The sequence below is a fragment of the Neoarius graeffei genome, chromosome 9, assembly GCF_027579695.1.
Source record: "Neoarius graeffei isolate fNeoGra1 chromosome 9, fNeoGra1.pri, whole genome shotgun sequence".
In the NCBI taxonomy this organism is placed as follows: domain Eukaryota; kingdom Metazoa; phylum Chordata; class Actinopteri; order Siluriformes; family Ariidae; genus Neoarius; species Neoarius graeffei.
In genome coordinates, this window is record NC_083577.1 from 17,771,075 (window position 1) to 17,794,015 (window position 22,941).

The following is a 22,941-nucleotide window of genomic DNA, read 5'->3' on the forward strand; positions in this document are numbered from 1 at the left end:
TTTACATTATACAGCCTTCAGCTGTTGTAATTTGACAGCTATTTGCCATAATTTCTACGGCCTTTTTTTTACAGTGTAATGTGGTTTTCCCAAACAATATTGTAGCCAAAGTAGGACTTTAGTTCACTCTTAACCTGGACGGACTTGGATCACTCTTTCACAGCAAAGTGCGTCTCCTCACAGCCAAATACACAGAATGCACATGTACCTCTGAGGGACTCTCACAATCACTGGGTGGAGCCTGGTGTTGAATCTGCTGCCGGTGTTCAATTATTTTTCTTGTACATTGCAAGTATATCGAGTTAATGGTTAAATAAATATACACAAAACATGATGAATATATTTCAATATGTTATGGAATTCTGTATGATCTCGTAATGTCACATTGATATTGCCACATTTTAATCAAATTTAACTCCATTACTAGGCAAGTGATTCTCATTTAATATCATAAATGGGACAAAATTCTGCACCTGTTTTATATATGTATGATATTACAGGGTTGTGCAAAGATATGAAGTGTACAGTGGTATGCAAAAGTTTGGGCACCCCTGGTCAAAATTGCTATTACTGTGAACAGTTAAGCAAGTTGAAGATGAAATGATCTCCAAAAGGCATAAAGATGACTCATTCCCTTTATATTTTAAGCAAAAAAAAAAATTATTCAATTTTTTATTTTCATCTTTTATATTTTTAAAATGACAAAAAAGGAAAAGGGCCCGAAGCAAAAGTTTGGGCACCCTGCATGGTTAGTACCTAGTAACACCCCCTTTGGCAAGTATCACAGCCTGCAAACACTTTTTGTAGCCAGCTAATAATCTTTCAGTTCTAACCTGGGGGGTTTTCACACATTTGTCCTTGCAAAAGGCTTTCAGTTCTACAAGTTTCTTGGGCTGTCTTGCATGCACTGTTCTTTTGAGATATATCCACAGATTTTCAATGATGTTTTGGTCAGGGGACTGTGAGGGCCATGGCACAACCTTCAGCTTGTGCCTCAAGGTATTCCATTGTAGATTTTGAGGTGTGTTTTGGATCATCGTCTTATTATAGGACCCATCCTCTTTTTAACTTCAACTTTTTTACAGATGGTGTGATGTTTGCTTCCAGAATTTGCTGGTATTTATTCAAATCCATGGTTCCCTCAACCAATGAAATGTGCCCTGTGCCACTGGCTGCAACACAACCCCAAAACATGATCAATCCACACCCATGCTTCAGACTTGGAGAGGTGTTCTTTCCCTGGAATTTGGCACCCTTTTTTCTCCAAACATACCTTTGCACATTGTGGCCAAAAAGTTCTATTTTGATTTCATCAGTCTACAGGACTTGTTTCCAAAATGCATCAGGCTTATTTAGATGTTCATTTGCAAACTTCAGATGCTGAATTTTGTGGCTAGGATGCAGGAAGGTTTTCTTCTGATGACTCTCCCATGAAGGTCATATTTGTTCAGGTGTTGCTGCATAGTAGAACAGTGCACCACCACTCCAGGGTCTGTTAAATCTTTCTGAAGGTCTTTTGCAGTCAAACAGGGGTTTTTATTTGCCTTTCTAGCAATCCAATGAGCAGTTCTTTCAAAAAAGTTTTCTTCATCTTCCAGACCTCACCTTGATCTCCACTATTTCTGTTAACTTCCATTTCTTAATAACATTACAATCTGAGGAAACAGCTACCTGAAAACACTTTGCTATGTTCTTGTAGCCTTCTCCTGCTTTGTGAGCATCAATTATTTTATTATTCAGAAGGTGAGGGAGTTGCTTAGAGGAGCCCATCGCTGTTGATTTTAGGGACAAGTTTGAGGAGTCAGAGAATTTATACAGCTTTGAAATCTGCATCATAATAATAACAAAAATAATACACAAATCTTGCCGAAAACGTTGAAAAGAAATGTATTGTTTTTACCTTTATGCCTTTTGGTGATCAGTTCATCTTCTGCTCACTTAACTATTCACAGTAACAGACATTTTCAGTAAGGGTGCTCAAACTTTTGCATGCCACTGTAAATACATATGGGTATAATGCTGATGCAGTATCCAGGGTGATTAAGCTGTGGTAGGTGGAACTTGGAGTGGATGCGTCACATGGTGAGTGGTAGTGCCAGTCTGACGGAACATGGGTTGATTAACTTTTTGATGAGGAAGGGTCCTAGGTACCTGGGAACCAGCTTGCGGGAGACAGTTCTGAGTGGCAGATGGCATGTGGATAGCATAACTCGTTGCCCCACTTGGTAAGTGGGCGCCTTAAAGCGGCATTTGTCGGCCTGCCTCTTGGAAGCTAGGGCGGAGCGAATGAGTTTTCTCCCGGCCAATGCCCATGTCCTCCTGCAGCGGCGTATGAAGATCTGGGCTGAGGGTACGGCGACCTCCTCCTCTTGGTTGGGGAAGAGTGGTGGTTGGTAACCTAGGGAGCACTGGAAGGGTGAGAGACCTGTGGCTGATGAAGGAAGAGTGTTATGAGCGTATTCGACCCAAGGTAAGTACTTACTCCAAGAACCGGCATCCCTGGATGCCATACACCTGAGTGCCACCTCCAAATCTTGATTCGCCCATTCCGCCTGGCCATTGGTTTGGGGATGGAAACCTGAGGAGGGACTACAAGAGGCCCCAGTGAGTTTGCAGAAGGCCCTCCAGAACTGTGCAGTGAACTGAGGACCCCGGTCGGAGACAATGTCAGTGGGGAGTCCGTGTATGCGGAAAATATGGAGTATGAGTAATTCAGCAGTTTCTTTAGCAGTGGGAAGCTTGGGCAGAGGGATGAAATGGACTGTCTTGGAGAAACAGTCGATAACTGTGAGGATGCATGTGTTGCCACCTGAGTTGAGGAGTCCTGTGATGTAGTCCAGGGCGATGTGAGACCAGGGTCGAGGAGTTGGGAGGGGCCCTAGCAAGCCGGCAGGGGATCGATTGGCTGTCTTGTTCCGGGCACATGCGTCACAGGCTGCCACAAACTCCTGGACGTCTTCCTTGATGGATGGCCACCAGAAGTGTTGTTGGATAAGTGCCAGGGTTCGAGCAGCACCCAGGTGACGAGCCAACCTGGAACCATGACCCCACTGCAGCACCTGGGTTCGCACAGAACAGGGAACAAACAGATGGTTTAGTGGTGTGTTGCTTGAGTTACCCTCTCCGGGGTCCTGCTCCAGGGCCTTCTGCACTACCGTCTCTACCTCAAGTAGGGCGGCTCCCACCAGACAGCATGATGATTTCAGGCATTCTAGACTCCTCCTGGTGGGAAGAGAATATCCTGGACAGGGCATCGAGTTTGCCGTTCTTGGAGCCTGGGTGGTAGGAGAGTGTGAAACGGAAGTGGGAGAAGTAGAGAGACCATCAGGCTTGTCGTGAATTGAGATGTTTGGCAGACTTGAGGTATTCTAAATTCTTGTGGTCAGTCCAGACAAGGAAGGGGAGATCCAACCTCTCGAGCCAGTGCCTCCACTTCTCCAAAGCGAGCTTGATGGCCAACAGCTCTCTGTCGCCGATGCCGTAGTTTTGTTAGGCAGGGGACAGCCGGCGAGAGAAGGAGCAGGGGTGGACCTTATCATCACTGGCCCTCTGGGAGAGGATGGCTCTGACCCCCGACTTGGAAGCGTCGACCTCCACAATGGACTGTTTGGCCGGATTGGGTAGGGTGAGAATGGGTGCTGTGGTGAACCTGCGCTTGAGCATGGAGAAAGCTTTCTCTGCTTCCTCCCCCCACTTGAACAGGGTCCTGATTGAGGTCAACACCGTGAGAGGTCCGGCCACCGTGCTGAAGTCACGGATGAAGCGCCTGTAGAAATTGGCGAACCCCAGGAAACGCTGGAGCTCTCATTGCAAGGATGGGGTGGGCCAATCAGCAACTGCCTCAAGCTTGAGGGGGTCCATCTAGATCCTTGCTGGGGAGATGATGAATCCCAGAAATGAGACAGAGCTCTGGTGAAATTCGCTCTTTTCTGCTTTGACGAACAACTTGTTCTCTAGCAGGTGTTGGAAGACCTGCCGGACGTGACCCCGATGTTCCTCCAGGGAGCGGGAGAAGATCAGGATGTCATCCAGGTACATAAAAATGAAGATGTTTAGGAAGTCCCTTAAGACATTGTTAACGAGTGCCTGGAAGACTGCAGGCGCATTGGTCAGGCCAGAAGGGATCACGAGGTACTCGTAGTGACCAGTGGTGGTGTTAAAGGCCGTCTTCCACTCATCCCCCCCCCTGATCCTGATGAGATGATATGCATTGCATAGATCTAGCTTGGTAAATACCTTGGCTCCATGGAGTAGTTCAAAGGCTGTGGTCATGAGTGGTAGTGAGTAGCGGTTCTTGACCGTGATGGCATTGAGACCCCGATAATCAATGCAGGGGCAGAGCGACTTGTCCTTCTTTTACACAAAGAAGAATCCTGCCCCTGCTGGGGAGGAGGAAGGGCGGATGATCCCAGCTGCCAAAGATTTGGAGATGTACTTCTCCATGGCTTGCCTTTCAATGGGAGAGAGAGAGTAGAGTCATCCTTTGGGTGGTGCTGTCCTGGGTAGGAGGTCGATTCCACAGTCATAGGATCTGTGAGGAGGGAGGGACACTGCTCGGGTCTTGCTGAAAACGAGTTTGGGATCCAGATATTCCAAAGGCATGTGAGAGAGGTCGGGGAACTCACTGGCTGAAGTCTGCGGTGGTTTGGCGGGAGGCAGGGCGGAGTTCAGACAGGAAGCTAGGCAGGACTGGCTCCAGCCTAGGATGGTGTTGTCAGCCCAGTTCAGGTGGGGGTTGTGCTGTGTTAACCATGGTAACCATGGTTTGGGTACATGGGGGTTGTTCATGATATGAAGCTGGATGGTTTCTGAGTGGTTACCAGAAATCCTTAGGGTGAGTGGGGCGGTAAGGTGGGTGATGCTGGTCAAGCCGGTGCCATTGAGTGTCAGGACAGTGAGAGGGACGTCAAGAGCAAGTAGCGGGATTCCCAGATGCTTGGCGTTGGCAGAGCAGATCAGGTTCCTGTCTGCCCCTGAGTCGATGAGGGCCTGGAGGTGGTGATGCTGGTTGTCACGGATAATGATGACAGGAAGTAGTGGACGATTAGCTGGAGACTGGTTCTGAGTATTGCCCACCAGGGCCCCTTGATTCACTGGCGAGCTCGTCCTTTTAGTGGGCAGGCTCAGCAGATGTGTCCCAGCTGACCGCAGTAGAAGCAGGCCCCGTGCTCTGCCGGCGATGTCGTTCCTCCGCTGACACCCGAACCTGGTCTACCTGCATGGGTTCGACAGACGCGGTGGGAGGTGGAGAGGAAGTGAAGCTGGGGTGGTTCTTCTCTCTCCTCCATTGGTGGATCTGAGCGTCGATGTGGTTGGTGAGGTCTATGAGGCTGGAGAGGTCTGACGGCAGTTCCCGCGATACCAATTCGTCCTTGATGGTGTCGGAGAAGCCATGCAGGAACGTGTCGAATTGGGCGCTCTCATTCCAACCGCACAAAGCCACCAATGTCCAGAACTCGATGGCGTAATCCCAGGTAGACCGGGACCCCTGCTGCAGCTCCATGAGCTCTCTGGCCACCTCCCGGCTGGACAGAGAGCAGTTGAAAGTTTGCCTTATCTCCTCGGAGAAATCCTTGAAACTAGAACAAAAGGGTGCATTGGCATCCCAGACCGCTGTTCCTCACTCTCTGGCCTTGCCGGTGAGGAGCGTTATTGTATATGCTACCTGGGAGCATGGGGAAGGCCAGAGGTTGCAGCTCTAGGGTCAATGAACATTGAGACAAAAACAATCCGCAAGTACCTGGTTCTCCATTGTAGGGCTGAGGTGCTGGAAGTCTTGGTTCGTGGAGAAAGGCGGTGGCAGGAGTTGAAGTAGGAGACGGCTGGGCAGGGGTAGGCACAGCTTGACAGTGCTGCATCTGCATGGTGAGAAGGTTGAGTGCATTGGACAGGGTGGCGAGGTTCTGGGTAATTTGTTGTAGGGCTTGTTGGTGGGTCCCGAGGAGAGTCCCTTGCTGCTGGATGGCCGTTCTCAGATGGGTGAGTTCCGCTGGATCCATGTTGGCCAGAATGTACTGTTAGGATTGATGGAGGTGTGGTGAAGTTAGAATCCAAGAGCAGAACACAGATAGTAATCCAATAAATAATGTGATTTAATTCAGGGAAGAAAGGGCGTGGCAAAAAGGTAAACAAACAGGACAAAAAACAAATGGCAAAAATAGTCCAGAAAAAATGAGACAAACAACTTGACAAAAACATGAAACAGGCAAAGACAAAAATGCTAGTGCAAAAAAACATGAACAAGGAAAGACCCTTAGTGCAAGAAACCATGAACCAGAAATAACCCTTTGTGCAAAAAACCATGAACCAGAAATAACCCTTTGTGCAAAAAACCATGAACCAGAAGAATGCTAGTGCAAAAACCATGAACAAGAAATAACCCTTAGTGCAAAAAACCATGAACCAGAAGAATGCTCATGCAAAAACCATGAACAAGAAAGTCGCTAGAGAGAAAAACCATGAGAAGCAAGAGAGGCACAGGGCTAGAGAAGCAAACGAGACATTCTAGCAAAGTCAGAGTCTGAGAACGGCCTTTAAATAGGCAGCAGTAAAATCCAGGTAGTGAGTTCAGGAGAGAAGAAATTCCTGTCCTGGTTCCGGATCGGCGCTGGCATGAGAGATCCATAATCTCCGGAGTGGATGTCCGGGGCAGAGCATGACAAGATGAAATAATTATAGCTGCACTCCAACAAATCCTGTTAGGGTTTTGCTGGGATTCGAACCTGGTTCGTTGGTGTGATGATCCAGCAAACCCCCACTAGGCCACCAGGGGGATGACTCAAATGCAGAGGCGTGAGGCGGAAGTAGAAAAAGTATCAAAAGGTTTATTTATACTATGTATACTATATACAATCCAGGGCAAAACAAAAAAACAAAGAGTATAATCCAAAAGTTCAAAAAGAAAAAGGCAAAAATGCAAAAGCTCAGAAGATCCACAAAACACAGTCACTACTAAATCCAAAAGAAAAGCAAAGTGCAAAACAAAGAACACGGTATAGAGGAAACTGGAGATAAACATAACAGCACAAGAGGACTGAACTCAGGGGTATAAATACACAAACTAATTAAGGACACAGGTGAAGATAATCAGGACAAACAGGCAATTAACAAAAACACAAAACACAGGAACAGTGGCGGCCTCTAGAGGCCAAAATAAACATGACACGAAAAGGAAATAACAGCGGCCTCTAGAGGCCAAAACAGTCCAAGTCCTAACAAAATCCACTTTGAAGTTCCACTTGTCTAACCAGCAGTTCAAGATTTACCTGTTTAAGGCTCATCCACTCTTGATGGTGCCACTCCCTTCAGTCATGCAGGTCTCGGAGCAACTGGAGCTGCTCCTTTTCAATGTTGAGCAGCTCCCGGCTACACTGACACTCTCGTTCAGCTGGACTCTGACTATCTGTAGTCTAGGAAGTGATCAGCCAAAAGAGTCCAGATGATGAGGCGGCAGCAGGGTCATGGGGGTGGGGAGGCATTACTGTCTGGGCAGGTGATGGGATAGATACTGTACCTCCTTCATACACCAAATACCACTCAGCTGCATACCAATTTCTAAGGGACATTAAGCTTTTGATTGGGTAACAATGAAATGAGTGGGCACAAGTAAAACATTTACTTAATTATTTAGCTTATTATTTGCTCATTGTTTCATATAAACATTTGTTCATTTACTTGAATGCTTGGAATAAAAATTTTATTGTCCAAAAATGTGAAATAGTTTCAATTATTAATAACCACATTATATATGTAATGCTTAATGAAAATACAATATTTTAACATAACACTTTATATTTCATTGTTCTTTGGTTAAAAACAAATGCTATGTGACCTCTTTGATTGGATTTAGCAACTACTAATGCCTTTAATAACTACAGTATGAACACCTTTAGCAACTACCTAGCCTTTAGCGAGGACACATGTTGCAAAGAAGCTCTTAGCTAAGTTGCTCTTAAGACACCTTCTTATGAGTGAGTTCGGGAAAATCACATACAGAGACAACATTCATTGCTTAAGAGCATCGTTAAACTCTCTCTTTAGCCCTAAAGTGCAATGTTATTGGGAAACCCACCCCTGTTCATTTCCTCATACTTATTGTTTATTATTCTGGGTTAATCATCTGAATTTAATTCTTTACATTTCTTCAGATAGATTAGATTCAATTTAATTACACTCCTTCAGTTTGTTCTTGACACATTTTCCTGTTTAATACCAGAAAAGGATTACATTACATTACAGATATTTAGCAGACACTTTTATCCAGAGCAATGTACAACAAGATGACTGATATGTTTTATACTACTACTACTATTATTAATAATAATAATAATAATAATAATAATTAATCCATTATCCAGAACTGCTTATCCTGTTCAGGGTCGTGGGTAAGCTGGAGCCTATCCCAGCTGACTATGGGCAAGAGGTGGGGTACACTCTGAATAAGTCTCCAGATCATCGCAGGGCTGAGACATAAAGACAAGCAGCCATTCACACCTACAGTCAATTTAGAGCCACCAATTAGCCTAACTGCATGTCTTTGGACTGTGGGGGAAACCGGAGCACCCGGAGGAAACCCACGCAGACACAGGGAGTACATGCAAACTCCATGCAGAAAGGCCCCTGCCAGCCACTGGGCTTGAACCCAGTACCTTCTTACTGTGAGGCGACAGTGCTAACCACTGCACCACCACCATAATAATAATAATAAAAAACAAAAAGGAGAAGAAGATACAAAGTAAGAGAGTCAAGTTTATTTGTATAGCGCTTTTAACAACAGACATTGTCACAAAGCAGCTTTACAGAAAATTAAAGACTTTAAACATAAACTAATTTATCCCCTAATTTATCCCCAATGAGCAAGCCTGTGGAGATGGTGGCAAGGAAAAACTCCCTCAGATGATATGAGGAAGAAACCGCAAGATGAACCAGAGTCAAAAGGGAACCCATCCTCATTTGGGTGATAACAGATAGCGTGTTTATAAATAACTCGGTTCTATAAGATGAGATAAGATAGCCTTTTATTATCCCACAAGAGAAATTTACATTGTTACAGCAGCAAAATACAACAGCATTTTGTATATAAAGAGACAAAATTTTATATACAACTTTATATACAACTGCCTTTTCTTTGTATATAAAGAGAAAAAGATAAGGCAGTGAAGGAGTAGTGCAAAAGTATTAAGTATATAAAAAAGGATATAAACTACAAATTTAGAGATAAAAAATTAACAAATTTGCAGAAATTAACAGGTTTGCAGAATATAGTTAACATAAGTGTATTACAAAGGTGGTATTCCACGTGTAAGCATTGCACAGGTGTTATCACCAGTATTACCCAGGTAGTATTGCACAAGTAAATAGGTATATTGCACAAGAGCCATTTTAACCATGTGTAGCTAGCAGTTCACTGTAAAGTACTGATGCTGATAGTCAGTGCACACAGTATACGTTCAGAGAGGTTTCTATGGATGTAGAAGTGATCTGGACAGTATTGTTCATTATTGTGAGAAGTGACTGGTGCTGTGCTTGGTGAGGTGCCGGTTGTACAGTCTCACAGCAGTAGGGAGGAAGGAGCTGCTATATCTCTCCTTAACACACCACAGATGGAGGAGCTGGTCACTGAAGGAGCTGCCCAGTGCTGCTACTGTCTTCTGCAGTGGATGGGAGGTGTTCGCCATTAAGGATGACAACTTGGCCAACATCCTCCTCTCCCCCACTATGTCCACTGAGTCCAGTGCACAGCCCAGGACAGATCCTGCCTTCCTAATCAGTTTGTTAAGTTTTTTCCTCTCTGCTGTTGTGATACTGCTTCCCCAACAGACAAATCCATAGAATATGGCTGATGCCACCACAGAGTCATAAAAAGAGTTCAGAAGTGAACCCTGAACTCCAAAGGCCCTGAGCCTCCTCAGCAGGTGGAGTCTGCTCTGGCCTTTCTTGTACAGGGCGTGTGTGTGATCGGTCAAGTCCAGTTTATTGTTCAGATGAACACCCAGGTACTTGTAGCTCCTAACAATCTCAATGTCCTTTCCCTGAATGTTCACTGGGGTAGGTGAAGAGAACCTTGTCCTGCAGAAATCCACCACCAGTTCCTTGGTTTTACTTGTATTGATCTGGAGGGAGTTACGTTGGCACCAGTCCACAAAGTTCCTTGTCAGTTCTATGTACTCGCCATCATCGCCATCTAGGATATAGCCCACAATAGCAGAGTCATCAGAGAACTTCTGTAGATGACAGTTAGTTGTATTGTATCTAAAGTCCGCAGTGTAAAGTGTGACTTATAACTGTGTCCTACATAGTCACAAAGTACAACTGTGAAACTAGGAAATTCATTATAGTTCTAACATGAAGTTTGTTTTGTTGAAGTTTTGTTGAAACTGTTGATTGATGGAAACTTGACTTCAACAGTACACTAGAATAAAGAAAACTTTACAGGATATACAAGAAACTGGTGTCAGCATACACACATTTCAGTAATATGATAACATGCTAAAGGATGTGTTAACCACTGTTTTCACTTTCTCCTCTTTTCTTCAGTTCACCTGAATGAATAAACTTTATCAAGTCATTGCCTGAAAAAAGATAAATAGTGAGGAGCTTTAGAATAAATTTGTTTTTTTTCCCAATTATTTTGTCAAGTCAATTTTATTTGTATAGCACTTTTAATAATATACATTATTACAAAGTAGCTTTAAAGAAATATATAAATTCCACTGTCAATTTTAGACATATAAATTTATAAATTTATCCCTAATGATCAAGCCTGAGGTGACAGTGGCAAAGAAAAACTCCTTGAGACAACATGAGAAAGAAACTTTGAGAGGAACCAGACTCAAAAGGGAACCCATCTTCATCTGGGTGATAACAGATAGCATGATAAGAAATAACTGAAATAACTATTTCAGATTTTATAGACATATTGAAGTATTATGGATATTGAATGTTTACAATTTTATACAATCTAATTTTTTTTTTTTAATGTGAACAACTTCTGTCAGGATAAGATCTTCAACATGATCAAGTCCAATAACAAAAAAAAGTAACAGTATATATACTATATAAGTATTTTTAAAATAGATTTTAAAATATATATTTTTAAATCTTGCACTATGCTTTTTTAAATGTTTTTGCATTTAATACTGTTAAATCACACTTACACCGACTCCAAAAACTTCACTTGAGTAGTCACTGAGTGGTATCAAGGAAAGGGAATGTAATGTATCAGTCAGGTACAGCAGGTCCTCAAGAGCTAATTTTGTACACGGGCCTTAAGTTTTAAAGATTCAAATGACACATTTTAGTACAGAGGTGTCCAATCTTATCAGTCAGTCAATCAGGCAAGCAAGCAATCAGTCAAATATTCCCAACCAAATGGGATTCACAACTGATTTTCATTGAAAATCATTAATTAGAAAGAATTGGGTGTACAGTAGCTTCCACTTGGTTGAAATGAAAACCAATCCAGCTCTTCGTAGATATGATTACAAAGAATCGGGCGTTTTCTGAGAGTGGAATGACACAATTGTGTTGATTCAAATGTTTTTTTTTTTTATGTCACAGTATTGTGAAATTCAGTCACTGCTCTTCTCCACCATCAAGATAATATACAATGAATCCAAGTGGCTGAGCTCAGTCTAACACTCAAATCAGTTTTAAAAGTGTGTATATATACATGTAATATATATATATATATATATATATATATATATATATATATATATATATATATATATATATGTGTGTGTGTGTGTGTGTGTGTGTGTATACACTTGAAAGTTTGTGCTTGAAAGTTTGTGAACCCTTTAGAATTTTTTATATTTCTGTATAAATATGACCTAAAATATCAACAGATTTTCACACAAGTCCTAAAAGTAGATAAAGAGAACCCAGTTAAACAAATGAGACAGAAATATTATACTTGGTCATTTATTTATTGAGGAAAATGATCCAATATTACATATCTGTGAGTGGCAAAAAAAGAAACTTTTGCTTTCAGTATCTGGTGTGACCCCCTTGTGCAGCAATAACTGCAACTTAAGGTTTCCAGTAACTGTTGATCAGTCCGGCTTGGAGGAATTTTAGCCTATTTCTCTGTACAGAACAGCTTTAACTCTGGGATGTTGGTGGGTTTCCTTACATGAACTGCTCGCTTCAAGTCCTTCCACAACATTTCAATTGGATTAAGGTCAGGACTTTGACTTGGCCATTCCAAAACATTCACTTTATTCTTCTTTAACCATTCTTTGGTAGAATGACTTGTGTGCTTAGGGTTGTCGACTTGCTGCATGACCCACCTTCTTTTGAGATTCAGTTCATGGACAGATGTCCTGACAATTTCCTTTAGAATTCGCTGGTATAATTCAGAATTCATTGTTCCATCAATGATGGCAAACCATCCTGGCCCAGATGCAGTAAAACAGGCCCAAACCATGATATTACCACCACCATGTTGCACAGATGGGATAAGGTTCTTATGCTGGAATGGAGTGTTTTCCTTTCTCCAAACATAACACTTCTCACTTAAACCAAAAAGTTCTATTTTGGTCTCATCCGTCCACAAAACATAGCCTTCTGTCTTGTCCATGTGATCTTTAGCAAACTGCAGATGAGCAGCAACGTTCTTTTTGGAGAATATTTCAGTGTTCTCCTGATGTTGGACTCATGAACATTAAGATTAGCCAATGTGAGAGAGGCCTTCAGTTGCTTAGAAGTTACCCTGGGGTCCTTTTGTACAAAATCTGTCTGACTGTGGATTGGTCGAGTCCAAACTCTTTAGAGATGATTTTGTAACCTTTTCCAGCCTGATGAAGCATCAACAACGCTTTTTCTGAGGTTCTCAGAAATCTCCTTTGTTCATGCCATGATACACTAATGCAAATGTGCTGTGGAGATCAGACTTTGATAGATCCCTGTTCTTTAAATAAAACAGGGTGCCCACTCACACCTGATTGTCATCCCATTGATTGAAAACGCCTGACTGTAATTTCACCTTCAAATTAACTGCTAATCCTAGAGGTTCACATACTTTTGCCACTCACAGATATGTAATATTGGATCATTTTCCTCAATAAATAAATGACCAAGTATAATATTTTGTCTCATTTGTTTAACTGGGTTCTCTTTATCTACTTTTAGGACTTGTGTGAAAATCTGATGTTGTTTTAGGTCATATTTATGCAGAAATATAGAACATTCTAAAGGGTTCACAAACTTTTACACAGTGGTGTTCCATTTTCCTCTGACCTCTCTTATCAACAAGGCATTTGTTTCCATCCACAGAACTGCCACTCACTCAACGTTTTTTTGTTTTTCACACTATTGTTTGTAAACTCTAGAGACGGCTGTGTGTGAAAACCCCAGGAGATCAGCAGTTTCTGAAATACTCAAACTAGTCCATCTGGCCCAACACCCATGCCACAGTGAAAGTCACACTTTGAGGTCACACCTTTTCCCATTCTGATGCTTGAAGTGAACATTAACTCGTGATTTGTATCTGCATGATTATATGCCTTGTGCTGCTGTCAAGGGATTGGATGATTAAAGAACTGCATAAAACAGCAGGTCAATGGGTGTTCCTAATAAAGTGGCTGGCCAGTGTGTGTGTATATATAGATCACTAATAAGTGAGTCAGTGGCAAAGCAAAACTCCGTGATGACATAACAAAAAAACTCAGAGGAATCAAAAGAGAGCCTACCCTCTTCTTATACTTGAGTGTGATTATGAGTCATTACTCTTCTACAGCTGTATACTAATTATAATGTCAAACAGTGTGTTGAATGGCTGTTCAGTATTAGCATCATAGCCTTTATATTTACTGCAGCAGTTTTTAGGTACAAGTCCACAGCATCCAGGTGAGATTCTACACTTAAAAGGGTGGGACATGGGCACAAACTGTACTTGGGAAGTGTGAATCTTTAGCCTGCCCATGTGGGACCATCTACAGCAGCAGAAAGTGACTTAACAGTGCAGAAGCTCCACGCAGAAGAAGTATCAGAATGAATCAGGCAGGCAGGGAGGATAAAAGGAGCCACAGCACAGATACAACCTGCTATATCTGCCTCAATCTGCTATCTGTGCCAAACAGCTCACCCCATCCTATTTTAATAAAAGATGCTTAATTTCCATTTGTATGGACCTTTCATACAAAATGTAAAATTGAAATTAGCTGAGCTTGTGCACTTTTAGGAACTCTTAGTGGGTGCTCTCCGTATTGACGAGACACACCGAGTACTGCTCAGTCAGAATATTTACTTGAAGACTGCTTCGTAGTACATAACTTCCCTTTACCAGGTTATGGCCTAAATGTCACACTGCCAACTAGTGGTGAAACACATTTCACATCACATATCAATACAGCTCCCTTTTTTCAAATAAGGTAATCTTGTCCAAACCATAAACTTCAGACTGTTGATATTCTTACAAAATAAAATCCATTTCTTCTGTTAACATCATACATCCTTGTGTCAACCTAATACATTGCATCATAAATTCCATTCAACAGTTTGACTGGTTACGATTCAACAAAACACTTTTCCTTAACAGTTTGGAACTTTTTTTCCACTTTCTTACATTTCCTCAATCTCTTTGGTCTCACAATTAGTCTTTTTGAACCTTGACCCTGTGTTACATCAGTTTGTTCGTCTTCGTCTGTCTCTAGATTGTTCTGATTGTCTACCATTTCTGGTTGTTCTGTCTGGCTTGGAATTGTCATGTCATTTGTGTTACTGTCCATGACCCTGATTTCTTTCTGAGGCACTTTCAGTAGATGACGTCTGTTTCGCCTCATTGTTTTCCCATGCTCTGTGAGGACTTCATATGATCTGGGTGTTGTCTCTTGGACCACTTTAGCCAGCGGTCCCCACTGCCCATCACATCTTACCTGCACTATATCCTCCTGTGCAAGTGGTCTCAGAGGCTTGGCTGTTCTGTTGTACAGTTCAGTTTGCCTCTCATCTTGCCTCACATCATTCCTTTCCATCTGATGCACTGCGGATGGAAGTCTCGTTCTAAGCTTCCGGTTCATGAGCATTTCTGCTGGCGAAAGACCGTTTTCCAGTGGTGATGCTCGGTAGTTCAGAATAGCCAGATGAGGGTCTTCTGCATTGTCTGCAACCTTTTTCAAAATTCGCTTCACAATTTGCACTCCTTTCTCTGCCAACCTATTTGACTGTGGGTACAGAGGGCTTGAGGTTATATGTTTGAAACCATATGCTTCTGCAAAGTCTTTAAAGCATTGGCTCGTGAATTATGGTCCGTTATCGCTTATAACAGTCATTGGAATTCCATGGCGTGCAAACATGCCTTTTGTATGTGCGACAACCCTTTCTGCTGTTGTGTCACTCAGCCCTGCAAATTCAGGGTAGTTGGAATGATAGTCCATGACTAACAGGTAGTCCTTGCCTTTTAGCTGAAATAGAGCCATTCCAACTTTCGTGTGGCCTCATTGGCTCCTTTGGCTGTTGGACTTTTCAATTCCTAAATGTCCTTCATGCACTAATGTGACCATTTGTGATCTCATGGAGGTAGGTATGACTATTTTTGTGCCCTTTAACAGAACTCCATCTAACACTGACAGCTCCCCTTTAAAGTGTTGATATTGCTTATCCAGCTTTACCTGACCTGGTAAATGTATCTGTTCCATTACTCTCCTCAGCTTTTCATCCTTCTGTGTTTCTTTCACTATCTCTGCCCATTTTGCGTCTGACACTGGCATTTGAACTCTAATAGAGTCTACATGGATCTGCACAGCCTCTTCTGTCATGCTTTTGGTGTTGCTTAAGCTAGCCCTACTCAGTACATCGGCTACCACTAGGTGCTTGCCAGGCTTAAACTCAAATGTCAAGTCATATTTCTGGAGTCTTAACATTAGGCGCTGGATGCGCAGTGGTGCATCACCCAGTGGTTTCTGTGAGATCGCTATCAGTGGCTTGTGATCAGTTTCTAATATCACTGATCGTCCATAGACATATTCATGAAACTTTTCACAGCCAAAGACTGCCCCTAGAGTCTCCTTCTCAATCTGTGCGTAATTTCTTTCTACACTTGTCATAGTGCGTGATGCATACGCAACTGGATACCACTCTGTGTCGTGCTTCTGAAGCAGCACAGCTCCTAGGCCTGCTTTGGACGCATCAGTGGACAGTGGATAAGGCTTGTCCTGATCATAGAATTTTAAAACTGACTCCTGAGTTAAACTGTTTTTCAGCCACTCCCATTCTCTAGCATGTTCTGCCATCCACTGCCACATTGTGTTAGTCTCCAACAAGCTTCTCAGAGCTCTTGTGTTTGCTGATAAATTTGGAATAAATTTCCCTAAGTCGTTAACTAGCCCTAAGGCTCTCTGTAAGTCATTTTTGTCCTGCGGTACTGGCAGTTCTGCTACAGCCCGAACCTTCTCCGGATCCAGTTGAACTCCTGCCCCAGACAATTCCTTGCCCAGGTAAGTAATCTCTTGCACCCCAAATTGGCATTTACTTTTATTTAGTTTCACACCTGATCTTTGCGTCTGACAGGAACCCTGTCCAATCTTTCATCATGCTCAGCTTTTGTTTTTCTCCAGACTACCACATCATCGATGAAGACTCCTACTCCTTCTATTCCATCAAAGAGTTGCTGCACAGTTCTATGAAAAACTTCAGGGGCTGAGCTAATCCCAAACGGTAATCGTAAAAAGCAATGCCTTCCAAATGGTGTATTAAATGTGCACAGTTTAGAGCTTTTCTCATCAAGCACGATTTGGTAGAACCCAGATGAAGCATCTCATCTCATCTCATCTCATTATCTCTAGCCACTTTATCCTGTTCTACAGGGTCGCAGGCAAGCTGGAGCCTATCCCAGCTGACTACAGGAGAAAGGCAGGGTACACCCTGGACAAATAGCATGCTCCACTCATTGTGCTGGTTATGTCTGATTTTGTCGGTAGCCTGTAGTGCTCTCGCTGAATTGCTTTATTTAGATCTTTAGGATCTATGCACAGGCTCCGATCTCCATTAGGTTTCTCTATGATAACCAAGGAGTTCACCCATTCAGTGGGTTCCTCAATTTTCCTGACGACTCCTTCTGCTATCAATGAGTCTAATTTTTCCCTCAGTCTCTTTTTAAGTGCAACTGGCACTGTTCGTGCTGGATGTATAACTGGCTCTGCATTATATTAAGAGAGCGGGAACTGCGAAAGATGCGTAATGAAGCATGCGCTGAGACAGTGCCCAGCTTTCGGGAAGGAATGCTGAAAATGTGGCGGAAAGAACCACTTCGCTAAGTGCTGAGAACATATGATGATAAGCCAATACCTACAAAGGGAATGTGTAGAGTTACACTGTCTAGCAAAGGTCAGAAAGTGAATGTTTGCATGGTAGGCAGCCTATGCCTTTGAACACCTCTTTGTACTCTTTCACCCAGTCAGTGTGTTTAGTCCTACTTGTAGTAGTGTCTGTGTTCTCACTTTGCCCACAAGCTGTCACTTCATCTGTGTCTATGACATGGACCCTCTTTATCAGACCTAGTTGATCACAGGTTTTTAACCCCAAAATTGCTTGTCTATTTCCCTCAACAAGCACAAACAATGCATTCACTTTCTGACCTTTGCTAGACAGTGTAACTCTACACATTCCCTTTGTAGGTATTGGCTTATCATCATATGTTCTCAGATTTATCTTTTTTCTCTTACTTTAGGTTTGTTTATCAGTCTATTATAGTCTTTCATTGGCAGGATGTTTACCTGCGCCCCTGTGTCCAGCTTCAGTGAAATGTCCATGCCATTCACGTTCAAGCATGCAATCCATTCATTGCTTGAAACACTCTGCTCTCCCTCGATTGCGTCCACAAAGAACGGTGGCTCGTTGTCCTCCTCGCTGTCGCTCTCCTTTTCCACAAACTGCACCCTTTTCTTTGAGAAACAGCACTTAGCGAAGTGGTTCTTTCCGCCACAGTTTCAGCATTCCTTCCCGAAGGCTGGGCACTGTCTCAGCGCATGCTTCATTACGCATCTTTCGCAGTTCCCGCTCTCTTGCTTGGGCCTTGCATCTTTTTTCTTTGCATTTGTTGTTACTTTCGGTTTCGTTCACTGCACTGCGTGGACCTCGACAGTCTCATTTTCCTTACTGAAAGTCTTTATTTGTGCCTTTGTGCTCTCTGACGCTTGGCATATTTTAATTGCCTTTTCTAGCGTTAAGTTTGTCTCTTTCAATAAATGCATTCTCACGTTATTGTCTTGGACTCCAATTATAATTTGGTCCCTTATCAACGAGTCACACAGTGGTCCAAAGTTGCATGACTGACTTTTCAATCGTAGGTCTGTGACATACTTTTCTATCGATTCTGACTCTTTCTGAAGCCGGTTCCTGAACACATACCTCTCGTACATTTCATTCTTTCTCGGTGTGCAATACTGTTCAAATTTCTCCATAACTACGTCGAACTTATCTTTCTGTTCTTCTGTGAAGACAAATGTGTTGTACACATCCAGTGCACCGGGCCTTGCCACTGTTAGCAGTAATGCTATTTTCCTCTTGTCGTTCCCTTGAAGACCGATAGCAAGCATATAAAGTTCAAAACTTTGTTTAAACACTTTCCAGTTCTCGTTGACATTACTGGTCAACTTTAACTCATCAGGTTGACAGATGAAATTCATCTTTATAGTCAGTTCAAGATATTTTATCCTGGTACCACGTATTGACGAGACACACACACCGAGTACTGCTCAGTCAGAACATTTACTTGAAGACTGCTTCATAGTACATAACTTCCCTTTACCAGGTTATGGCCTAAACGTCACACTGCCAACTAGTGGTGAAACACATTTCACATCACATATCAATACACTCTCCTCAACTCATAGAACAGACACGATCTTACTTGACATTCAGTATGTAAAGAAATACACTCTCTCACTATCCATTCTCTCTGAAAATTATAGTAGATTGTTCAAAGCTATTGAGAAGAACTGGGGAAAACAAGTATGACTAACTCTAATTGCACAAGTTTTTTTTTTTTTTAAATAAAAGTAACCAACACCAAATGTGTCTATTGTGATTAGATTTTGCCCACTTTATGAAAAGAGTTTCTCCTGTTGTGCTGCAGGATGTTCATCACCCTTCCACCCATCCATAGCCACTTATCTTGTTCTACAGGGTCACAGGCAAGCTGGAGCCTATCCCAGCTTCTTGCTGTGAGGCAACAGTGCTAACCACTACACCACCATGCTGCCCCACCTGGTGTCAAAAAGATTAATTTTTTACATTCAGTTACATTCATCACCATTATGCTCTTCTAGAATGCCATGTTCTGTAGGGATAGTTGGAGCCCCTCCCCCAAACTACCACCTACGATCAAAAACAAATTATGTTGTTTTTTTTATTTTTTCCTTGCAAACTGAAAGCCAGGTCAAATGAAGATTTAGAATGTTCCACAACCAATCTGGGTCACTGCCTACACAGATCTGGTTTTTAGTTATTAGCCAGCACCTTGGCACCAGTGACTTTTCATGACCACAGACCACAAGTTTCACTAAAATATATTTGGGTCAAACATAGGTATATATCATTTCATTTACATAGTATTCAATGTGTGCTCACTGCTTTAGTGTATTAGATTATATTTTTTATTACTCAAAGAGCTGCCTGATTTAGAGGAGACATTTGTAAGCTGAAAAAAAGGTTAAAATGTTAAAAGGATTTAATGGTGTCAACATAGTTCAAAAAGAAGGTAAATAGCAAACCAGGTCTGTCAGGATTTGCTAATTACCAAACAAGTTGCACGTTACGTTGGTTACAAACTGCATACATCGTGCCAGTGTTGACTAGAGGTTTGTGCAATATTTAATTAGATGCCGTGGTGCATAACAGAAAAATTGGCTTTAGTACTAATTCTGAAATAATCACACAGTTTGAGTAAAACAGAGGAGTTCCTCAATATCATGATTCTGTCCTTGAACTTTAGCGCATTTTTTTCTCTTTAATTGCCTCAGTAATATCCACCTTCCAATATTTTTTTTCTTTTTGCACTCCACTGTGATTTTTTTTTTTGATATCCAACATGATGACAGCTAGCTAGCTAATATTAAATCTCATGTAACAGCACTTGCATTCCCTCTTATTGTTAAACTTTAAAGTAATAAATGACTGATGTACAACTAACCAAATTAAAGTACTTGTTTCACCAAAGTATTTCAATTAGATGATACTTCTTTGACAAAATTCTGATCTCTGCACTGAAAACTAGATGTCTATATAGTGTTTATTAAATATCTACATAGTTACAGCCCAGTTTAGCATGGGAATATGTAAAGCTGTGGATGTAACTACAATATATCGATCTGAAATATATTTTTGGACATCCTAATGTTTAAAAAAAAGTGATGGGATGATATGTGGTGGATTAAATGCTATTTCATAAGATGATGAATAATGAGGGTGGAAGGCATGCAGTTAAATAAACAAAAATGTGAAGTGACTGTGTAATAATTCATGTTAGGATTTTTCATGCAGCAATATATTGGTAATATACTAGAATCTTATTTGATGTTTCAGTGGTTCAGTGATTGCCGTTGTTTCATTCATGTGCGCTGTATTAATATTTTATGTTTTTGAGTTTTATTCTGTCTCTAAGGTAATTCGCATAATCTGAATGAGGAACATAGAAAATGATGCATGTGATTTATGCATGTGTGTAAACCATCTCTGAATAAGAGTAAGAGTAATTTTTTACATGTAAACTACTGAAGTAAATTATTTTTGGATTTAAGTATTCACTGTTGAATTAACTAGTTTGCTAGTGAAAAATATGAAAACATGAGAAGCACTCTTTTTTAACAAAATAATTTTTAACAAGATGATTTTTAAAAATGTTAGCTATTATTATTATTATTATTATTATCGGTACTACCTCAAGTCAGGTGTTCTTTTTTTGTGTTCTTTTTACCATCTGGTCTACATGCTGTTCTTCCCTGTTCTCTCATTCTTTTTAAGGCTACATGAGCACAGAGCAGCTAGAGATCAGTGCGGGTCACGTGTTTATGCTTGAATGTTCCAATAATAAAGATGCAAAAGTGAACTGGACTCGACATCTGAACCAGGACTTGGATGCAGGAATAAAGGTTATAAACCAGTCTCTTTGGTTCTTCCCTGCACAGGAGTCACATAGTGGAATCTACTCGTGTTATTTCAGGTATGTCAACAGCACACAATGAATCAGCTGCACTATATACATTTATGCTCAGTGTATTTTTTACTTGCACCCACCTGAGTGAAGCTGCAAGAATTGTTCAACGAGAAATCATTGAATGGCTCACACAAAAATGTGTGGGTGTCTTTACTAAACAGCTGTTTCACTGGCATTGCCTCAATAAAACTAGTCCCTCTTCTGTAATGTAACACCTAAAATGGAGAAAAGTAGAGGTAGACTGTTTGTGTTGAAGCTTAAGGTTTGTGTCATGACTGTTTTTGATGGGCTTGAACAGCTTATTTTACTAGCTACTGTCTCGTTTCCCCCTGTGTTTTTGCTCATAGATCACACACTCATAGTGTGCAACTCTAAAGAAAAGGGAGATTCTTCTCTCTCTGAATGTGTGTGTGTGTGATGTAAAGGGGTTTGGGTAATTGTCACATAAGACAAGAAGTAACAGACTACTTAGACCTCTAGTCAGTAGTCCAGAGTTTTAACCAATGAGTCACCATGAGACCTATAATCCAGTTCCTTTGGGTGACTGTTTCCTCTCAATTTAAGATATTTACAAGTGTCAGGTACTTAAAACACTCTCTCTCTCTCTCTCTCTCTCTGACAGGCACACTAAAGGGCTTTTTAAAGATCATCCGATTTTGGGAATCCTCAAATTCTTATTTAGTTTCCATTTGTTTCCAAAAATGCTTAAGGTACAACCTTTAACCATTCAAAAGAAACTTTGAGGAGCACTGTTCTTTCTTTCACTAGATAATTAATTATGTAATGTGCTGGCAAATGAAGCATATAAATAAATGTGGGGAGTTTGCATGTTGTCCGTGTGGGTTTCCTCTGGGTACTCCTGTTTCCCCCACAGTCCAAAGACATGCAGGTTAGGTTAACTGGTGACTCTAAATTGACCGTGAATGGTTGTCTGTGTCTATGTGTCAGCCCTGTGATGACCTGGCGACTTGTCCAGGGTGTACCCCGCCTTTCGCCCGTAGTCAGCTGGGATAGGCTCCTGTGACCCTGTAGAAGGATAAAGTGGCTAGAGATAATGAGATGTATTTTGTTATTATTATGCAGTATAATAGTTTTAGGTCCCTATTTTACAAATTCTTAATTAGATTTTTTAATTAGATTTTATATAAAGGTTTGAATGTATTCATTACGAGTCTTTGGCTCACTGTACATATTGACATTAAATAAAGTTTGTTTATCTATCTATCTATCTATCTATCTATCTATCTATCTATCTATCTATCTATCTATCTAGCATGAAACAATCAACAAAATTTCTCAATGTTACAAAGACCCAACAGGGTATAAATAGACAAACTAATTAAGGATTTATAGCTAGGGTAGGTCATTTTTAGAAGCTATTTTTGTTAAAAGTCTTGAAATTCTCTTTACATCCTGACAGGAATTAATAAATCAAATGCTCTGACAATAAAAAGAAAAAAATCATAAGTGTGAATCTCAGGACTGTACAAAACCCATCCAATCATTTCATTCAGTCTGAATGAAATAATTGGATGACCTACCTTCCTGTCTACCTACCTACCCATGCACTCATTGTGCATGACTGGAGTCTTCTATAAGGCAAGGCAGACACATAGCAGACATATTGTTAAAGCTAGTGAGCTAATTGACAGCTGTAAGTACTAACAATAACCTTATTAATTATTTCCAATATAGTAATGTTAGGTGTTTTCTTTGGCCCTGGTCACACCACAGCTCGTAATGGGTTTACGAATACTTGGTGATGAAAAATTGGTAGCATTGCC

At 41.5% G+C, this 22,941-nt stretch overlaps 1 protein-coding gene across 6 annotated transcripts in view; it reads left to right on the top strand.

Moving 5' to 3' along the window:
* The window catches only part of LOC132891492 (interleukin-1 receptor type 1), a 57,871-nt gene that overhangs the window by 10,702 nt on the left and 24,228 nt on the right, over positions 1–22,941 (top strand). For 3 of the 6 annotated variants that reach the window (XM_060929121.1, XM_060929117.1, XM_060929118.1), the window contains one exon: positions 20,965–21,163. In XM_060929121.1, coding sequence (XP_060785104.1) covers positions 20,970–21,163 — 194 coding nt within the window. In that variant the 5' untranslated portion in view covers positions 20,965–20,969. Of the gene's footprint in view, positions 1–14,781; positions 16,660–20,614; positions 20,687–20,964; positions 21,164–22,941 lie in introns of those variants that run through there. The other 3 variants (XM_060929123.1, XM_060929122.1, XM_060929119.1) reach the window with 3 other exon arrangements.